This window comes from Leptosomus discolor, chromosome 8 (assembly GCF_034619465.1).
Source record: "Leptosomus discolor isolate bLepDis1 chromosome 8, bLepDis1.hap2, whole genome shotgun sequence".
Lineage (NCBI taxonomy): Eukaryota > Metazoa > Chordata > Aves > Leptosomiformes > Leptosomidae > Leptosomus > Leptosomus discolor.
The window spans coordinates 26,531,006-26,539,454 of NC_141398.1; the positions used below are offsets into that span (position 1 = coordinate 26,531,006).

The 8,449-nt window shown below is 41.0% G+C and overlaps 1 protein-coding gene across 1 annotated transcript; it reads left to right on the top strand.

The window, feature by feature from the left end:
- The first annotated feature begins 4,633 nt into the window (after nt 1-4,633).
- On the top strand, nt 4,634-5,629 carry MC4R (melanocortin 4 receptor). The gene has a single exon (XM_009951927.2). It carries the CDS (start codon nt 4,634-4,636, stop codon nt 5,627-5,629), a length of 996 nt encoding a protein of 331 aa, XP_009950229.1.
- Nucleotides 5,630-8,449: the final 2,820 nt, after the last annotated feature.

An 8,449-nucleotide genomic window follows, 5' to 3' on the forward strand; every position in this document is an offset into this window, starting at 1 on the left:
AAGCCACAGCTGATCTGATCCAATATCTGTGGTAATTCCCTTCAAAGCAGAATCCAGATGAAGTGACTTCCAGAAGTCTAATTCAACCACCATTGTATGACTCTGAATAAAAGTTTGACTACACAATTTATTCTTGGTTGACTAAGACCCTGCACTGATTCATTAGTTCTTTAAACTTGTTTTTACAAGCATGAAGAATAATAAATTATTTGGTCTACAATAATTTTTTTTCTGTTCAGTAGCGTTACACATAGACATCTGATGTTCTATACTGCAGAACTAGTGACCATGTGGATTTTCTTTGCTATCTGCAACAGGCATCACCTTTACTTCATCCAAAACCAGCACCACTTCTCCTCTGTATTCCTACATAGCATAGGGTGGCATTTGAAGTTTATGATAGTCAAGTTTGTACTAATATGTCTCTTCATGCCTGTATTATACTTCCTGGAAAATAGAACAGTGTGGTCAAGGACCAACTTAAAAAATCTACCCGTCCAAATACAAGAACAAACAAGTGTCTCCATATTGATCATATGCTAATTTACTGGACCCAGAAAGAATAAAAGAAATATTTCTTCCAATGACATCTCTGGGTAGGATGGAAAAGTACATTGCATTATTCGAACCATTTTTGGTGAGTATTTTGAGTGGTACGTGGAATTTGCCTTTGCTATAATATAAAGATATAATGCAGGCTAAAATCTCATGGAACCTTCCAAAGTTTAATTTCTTGGCTCCTTTTATATTTCAAAGTCTGCATGCTAAAATACACCGCAGCCTTTATACTGCATCATGGACATGAGGTTTTGAACACACTGAAAAACTGAAACTGAGCACATGTATCAACAATTATGTTTGTGCATGTAAATGCAACAGCACCCTTTGCACAGTACTGGCACATTTGCACAATTCTGGGGGATTAAGTGTTAATAATCTGCCTCTTTGGGTGTTCCTTCTGCCCACCACTCTCACAGCCCTTCGTCTGTTTCCACGAACAGCTGCTGAAGAGGCAAATACCATCTCTGCGCTTGAGCAACACGGACATGGGATTCAAAGGGATCTCAGACTGCATTTGAGTGGGGAAATGCCTGTGCTAACTTACTCTACCTTTCCTTTTCTCCCACAGTGGAGCTATACAGCCTGCTTATGACTCTCTTCCTGAATCACTATTGGGATTTTATCTGCTTATTATTGATTCCAATGAATGCTTTCTTCTGACTTTCAAAAGCAACTGGCAGAGGAAAATTCCACTGCTCAAAACATTGTGAGGTGGAGATGAATGTAATTCTGTCTGGAGGGTGGGCATCATGAAGTAGCTGGAAACAGACCATAAGACAGGGGGAATTGTGTAGGAGGAAGTCTTAAAATGGACATTTAAAAAGACAAATCAAAATAATATCTTTTATCATATGATCCCTCATTATGTTAAAAGGGGAGGCTGGTATCAATTCTTTGTTAATGTTTTATTTCTCTTAAGACATAGAATTCATGTTAGTATATCATTATCAGTTCATAATTTTCTGCAGCCATGGCTGTTTTTCCAAGCTGAAAATCTTGCCAGCCACCACTTTCGAAATAAATATTAGGTCAGCTTTGGTTTTTTTTTTAAGAAACAGTTTGGGCAATGTGTATTAGGCAATACTGCTGTTATCTATGACTAAAAATGTTGAAATACTGACATATATTCAGGCATGAGAAAGCTAGGATCCTTTGAATGATTTTAGCATCGTATGCTTTGGTTTTTCTTAAGTGGAAGCCAGAGGCATGTATCCCTCTTCTACTGCAGAAGTATTTAGATGCACTTACATCTTCTCTAATTTAAAAACTGCTCATATAACATGTTTTACCTTCTAGTCAAAGCAGGTTAATGGTACATCACCTCTTCAGTGCTTCAACTGAGTTGCTAAGCTACCGTAAGTCCACTGCTTCCAGTAATGTACCCTCATCCCAAAAATGTCGGTGGCTACACACCAAAACAACCTTGCCCCAAGAATGGAGAGCATAAGTAGAAGTTTTGAGATGTGTGAAGGCTGTGGCTGGGAGAGAGGTGTCCTTTTCTTTCCTTTGTCATAAGCAGTGTTGCATTTTTATGACCACTTCCAGAGAATAATCAAGCCTTGAGCATCGTCTGGATAGCTTCTGGGTGAAGAGAGATAGTAAATGGAAAGCTAAATGGGATGAGAACAGAGATAATGTGCAGAGAAAGTTGTGCCAGAACACGGACAGACAGACAGCTGGAACAAATGGGGCAGCATTCTCTGGAGGTAGCTTCTCCCTGTTCTTGCCAGCCTCTCCTGCTCTAGCTGCACCCAGGTAGGTGAAGGGGGAAGATCCCTGTGCCATGGGCACTTCCAGCATGCAGGCAGATGATGAAGGAAGGGGTGCTGCTTCCCTGGGATAACCTGAATATTACACATTTCTGGCTGCGGGAGCAGAAAAATAATTTGTCTGGGTAAATGCTGCTCTCCCACATCAGTCTTTAAAGAAATTTTCTCACTGCTTTCACATTGTAGCTATGTCCTTAAGGGTTAAGTATGAAAGTCCTGTCTGTGGAAGGAGTTAGTGTATACTGGCCCAGGGATCAGTAACTAGACAATAAATCTTTTTAAATCCTGGCTTGCATTGTGTCTTGATAGGAGAGTAAAACTCACCCTCTCAGCAGCAAGCTATTCTTTCTTGGCAAGGATACTGCTGGTGAATGATGTTGTCCATATTGATAAATGTGGGATTTCCTGTGCCACAAGTTATTTTATTTGTCTTGGATGTTTATGTTTCAGCTTTACGAAGCAATCTGCCTGGGGAAAGGCTCAGAAATAATTGGCTGAGGCTTTTCTTCTGATATGTCTCTTTATAACCATAGATCTGTAGCAAATCCAAATGTGAAAGTAAACTCTTGCTTCACCCTGGTGCGGTGATGTTGAATACAGATAGTTGTGCTTCCACATTCATGCTGTATTCCCATGTATTGTCATAAATTTTCATTTTAAAATGAGCTAATGCATAGAAGATTTAAAAAGTTTGAGAGGCTGAAGAAAATAGACTTTTGCACTAAATATAAACCCCTCCGTAACCTTCCTGGTAGTTGACTGCAAACGTTCGCTCGAACAACTTCCTTGCAAATGTTACTCCTAGGTGTAGTGACTGACTTTTCTATAATCCACCTGTACTTTAGGGTTTTTTTTCAGTATGTTTGTTTTTCAATCTTCAATGACAATCCTTGAAGAGGAAACAGTGAAACAACTTTTGTCCCTGTCTCTTCATATTCATTTGGCATTCTTTTCCTCTTTCTTCTCAAGGGCTTTCCCTGGTAGAGTGCATACAAGCTGACTTTCAACTCATGCCAGCTAAGCACAGGGACGTCCCTCCGGATGGACTTTTAGATTTAGTGATGCCTTTGTTCTCTGTGTCATTATCATTGCATGAGCCCCAACTTTGTCTCCGTAACTTGCCTTCGTCTATTCTACTTATTGACTTTGCTTTTTCTGCCCAACATCCTAATTCCTGATCGTGACAGAGCTTCTGCAATCAACTCTATCATCTTTTCCTTTCTGGAAATAGGATGATGAAAGCTATTACCTGGGAAAAACTACTTTCTCTTGGACAATTTATTAAGCCTTTTGTGACTTCTGCTCTTTGTTCTGTTTTCAGTCTTTAGATGGTCTCAATTTCTTAAAAATTAGAATAAGCTTAGAGAGTATAATGCAACCTTGCCAGAACAAATCCTGCAAATAGACAACTAATGCATACTAGAGTTAGCAATGCAAGGGACATCTGGGAGAGGGAACCAAGAGGAAATAAGCATCCTCTTGCTTCCTTGTCCTTTTCCCGCCATATATACAAGGCAGAGAAACTTTGTGCCACAGAAGGGGCAAGAGTAAATCACAGTCTGAAAAATAAAAAGCCATCAGTTCAACATCATGAATTCTGTAAGACTGCAAGTACAGTTCTGTAAGATTGCTAATTGAAAATTAGCATTAAAATACTATTCTGAGAAATTAAAGAAGATAAACAAATCTCTGGCAGTCCATCTGCTTTCCTTCAGCTACTGGTAGGTCATGCTGCATCTGAATCCACTGTGCCCGTGTGATGTTTCTGAGAGGCTCAGAATCAGCAGCCCCTCTACTTTCTGTGGCTCCTGAGCGTCATTGGCTGGAAGGCAAAGCAGAGGCGGAGAGTGCCCTGAATATTTTTCTCCTCCACACAGCACAAAGCAGAGAGCTGGCATGCGCTGTCTGATAGCGAGACCGGTGCTTGCAGTTTGAAATTAGTTTCTGCTCCGCAGCAGTCACTTACGCATTTTCTATTTGCCTGTCGTAATGGAAGGGAACAAAAATATCTTGCAGCATACCAGTGAACTAAACAGGAACTGAAACAGCCTGTTGGGACTCTGTGACACATATCACCAAGGTAAATGTGATGATGATCAGAAACTGCATCCATGAGAAAGTAAACCAGTATTTCTGAGTTTGAAACCTTGTTTTGTGACAATAGTCAAAGTGTTCTGCTGCGTGCCTCGGTCCTGGCTTATTTTTCTTTTCTTCCCAAGCTGAAAAGCCAAAGAAGGTTTTCAAAGGAATGCAAAAGTACGAGGAGTTTTAAAAGCAGGAAGCCGAAAGGGGATCTCCATAAGATGAATTTCACCCAGCACCGTGGGACACTCCAGCCTCTCCATTTCTGGAACCACAGCTACGGACTGCACGGAGGTGCCAGTGAGCCCAATGCAAAGGGCCACTCCTCAGGAGGCTGCTATGAGCAACTTTTTGTATCTCCTGAAGTATTTGTGACTCTGGGTATCATCAGCTTGCTGGAGAATGTCTTGGTCATTGTGGCAATAGCCAAGAACAAGAACCTTCACTCGCCCATGTACTTCTTCATCTGTAGCTTGGCAGTGGCTGATATGCTAGTGAGTGTATCTAATGGATCAGAAACTATTGTCATCACGCTGCTAAACAATACAGACACAGATGCACAGAGCTTTACCATAAACATTGACAATGTCATTGATTCCGTGATTTGCAGTTCCTTGCTTGCATCAATTTGCAGTCTCCTCTCCATAGCAGTGGACAGGTACTTTACTATCTTTTATGCCCTCCAGTACCATAATATCATGACGGTGAAGCGTGTAGGGGTCATCATCACATGCATCTGGGCTGCTTGCACAGTCTCAGGCATTTTGTTCATCATTTACTCTGACAGCAGTGTTGTCATCATCTGCCTTATTAGTATGTTCTTCACTATGCTCATTCTCATGGCATCCCTCTACGTCCACATGTTTATGATGGCTCGGATGCATATCAAAAAGATTGCTGTTCTTCCAGGGACTGGGCCTATTCGCCAAGGGGCCAACATGAAAGGGGCCATCACTCTCACCATCCTGATTGGAGTTTTTGTTGTGTGCTGGGCTCCATTTTTCCTGCACCTGATTTTCTACATCTCCTGCCCCTACAACCCTTACTGTGTGTGCTTCATGTCCCACTTTAACTTCTACCTCATCCTCATCATGTGCAATTCCATCATTGATCCACTTATCTATGCATTCCGGAGTCAGGAGCTCAGGAAAACATTTAAGGAGATTATATGCTGCTGTAGCCTGAGAGGGCTTTGTTATTTGCCTGGCAAATATTAAACCGAGTGTACAAAACATGCAGTACAGAATTCCAAGCCTTTAGATCATTTTTCTCAGCAGAATTTGCTTTAAACCTTTAAGAGAAAGCACCTTTTTCTGCCTCCTCTCCCTGTCATCCTCGTATCCCATTCACATGTAACTCATATATTTCTGTATAATGTTTGTGATATCTATAGTTCGAAATTTATTTGTCTTGAAAGAGAAGTAGCACTTCATACCTGTTTGTAAGTAAGCAAATAAATGTAATGGTAAATGTGAAATACTAACAAACACAAGCAGCTGTATGTTTCAACTGCTGACAAAATAAATAACTTGCCTGACTTACAGTACATCTGTACTGATACAGTTCTTTATACTGTTGAATTAATTATAGCCATCCTTTACATTATATACAGCTTAAAATAGAGCATATGCTTCTCTATTAGTTGATTAGAGGTTCTCTGGAATTAGAAAGCAGATTTTTTCATAAAGGTTACTGCAACCAGCAATGTATCCATTCATTTTGAACCATTTTTCCTCCTACTCCATAAACAACGGTTCTGTTCTTTGTTATAGTTATTGCCTGCAACAAGAAGATTTTTCAAATGTCTGCTACACAGAATGCACGGGTTTTGGGGCTTTTTTTTCAAGATGATGATTTCTGTATCTCTGAGAGCACCTTTTTGTGAGGTTGAAATTGCTCCCTGGAGCACCAGTTAGCCCTGGAAATATTTGCTAGACTGGCATCCAGGTAGACTAGCAACATCCATTGAGCTGCGAAGCAGGTACGGTATTGACAGTGCCAGCACCAACGTAAAGATTCACTGTTAGATTTGCCTGATGATGAAGAGGGAACTTCAGTTTGAACTTTCAGTCGTTCCTTGTTCTGAGGTGCTGTGAGGAACAAGGAGTCTGTGCTTCAGAAGAAAATACATCCTTGTTAGAAACAAGCTGTGGTGTTAGCAGATGGGATCCACTGCTAAGTCCTTACAGAGGAGTGAAGGCATGTGTTAATTTGGCCTGAGCACCTCGGACCATACTGTGCAGCATATGAGCTTTGCAGAGGGCAATGTTACCACATGGACAGGGTGCTGGCAGACAGGTCTGTAAACCTGAGCTCTGTATGTGGCAGCACTGTGTGTTACTGTTGCTTGAAGTCAGCTCACCTTTTGAGGCGTCTAATAGATGTGTTCTCAGTTTCATGCTAAAATGCCACTCTCCACAGATTATAAGACCTCAGGTACCTGATTTTAGCACCTCTGGAGGTGTGTAAAGCATAAATGTGAGCACATAGGACTACATGAAAATGTCCCTTAATACCTTGACAGTATCAGCTTCTATTTAAGGGTATAGGAAAATTTACTTATTTGTTCCCAGAAAATATAAAAATGTAGTGGAAACTGGCAGAAGACATGGAAAAATCTGATTTAAAAGTCAAATTTAAATGTAAATAATAAATTAGGTTTTCATTCTGGATGCCTGGTTTTGCCAAGAAGGCTAGTGAATAATTTGGATGAGCAGTCCTGTTAATTTTCTTGGAAACAGCTTGTTACTTCAAGCTGCTTGTTGCCTTGTTAAAGAAAGACATACAATGAAAAGCTATTAATGAGATTCCAGTGTTTGCTTACTTGGGATTCTTCTCCAGACAGATGCTGATCTTTCAGTTGTGGATTACTTTTCAGGATATCATAAAACTGTGACAACATTTGGTCCTCTGTCAAAGAGGACTTAAAGTGTGTCTCAGTATCTTTAATTTAATTCAACAGCAATATTAAGAAAAACATTTAACTGTAAAGACACAGACCTGGAGAAAGCCAAATGATTGTTGAAGATTAAAAAAAAAAAAATTGAAAGAGTGAGGACCACTAGATCAAAAGACACAGAGTATCTTGACTGCTACCACTCCTCCTTAGGCTACCCAGTGCAGTCACGGATGGTGCCAAATGATGTTTTGCAAGGAGATGTGACTTGGGGAGGGAACAAAAACAGGCTATGCTATCACTGGGTCACCTCCATAATGCTGCTTCTTCTAGTGCTGAGGGTAACCAGCATGATGAAAAGATTGGCAAGAATGTGGCTTGTGGGGACTTGGATGGCCACTGTTTGAGGTAGAATAGGGTCACATTAACCCCATATGGACAATGCTGTCCTGATACAGGACAACAATGGCTGTTCTCAGAAGCATCTTTCCTATAGGAATCCAACTGACGTCCTGGTCCGGAGCTGCTTGGGAGATGAGGCCAGTGGCCAGAGTGCTTACATACGTCTTCAGAAATGCAGGCAGCGTAAAATGCATAAACCAATGTGTGTGTGTCTGTGGTTGATAACACCCTCTCCAGCTTTTCTTGGAGGAAGTGCTGCTGCCTGGAAGTAATCAGATGCCCAAAGCATTGCTGTGGGTTTCCCCTGTGGCTGCCTTCACCCCAGAGAGTTCCAGTCTCATTGCCACTTTTGCTCTTCTCCCTGGACATTGTTTCTCCTGGGGAGAGCTTGCTTGTGTCCTGGGCTGCCTGACCACCTTCTCTTCTCTTGCTAGCCTTCCCAAACTCTATATGTATCTCCTTCCTAACCGGGCTATATGCACATCTCCTTTCTCAAGTTGACTTCTGATCCAAATGAGCTGTCAATTCCCAATAAATAGTTCACAACTATGGCAGTACTTTTTTACAAGCTAGAAATATTAAAGCAGTTAGTGACACTTTCTTTTATCTGTATTATCACTGGTTATTTGAGTTTGCAGCCACGGAGACACATTAGGAAGAGCTACCACTCCAAATTTATGTATTCAAACACTGCCAGCATAGCTGCCTGTCACTGAATTAATTACATTTGGTGAATGGT

Bases quoted from the DNA above. Each gene is read 5' to 3' on its own strand.
- MC4R (XM_009951927.2), top strand. From the start codon at position 4,634: ATGAATTTCACCCAGCACCGTGGGACACTCCAGCCTCTCCATTTCTGG.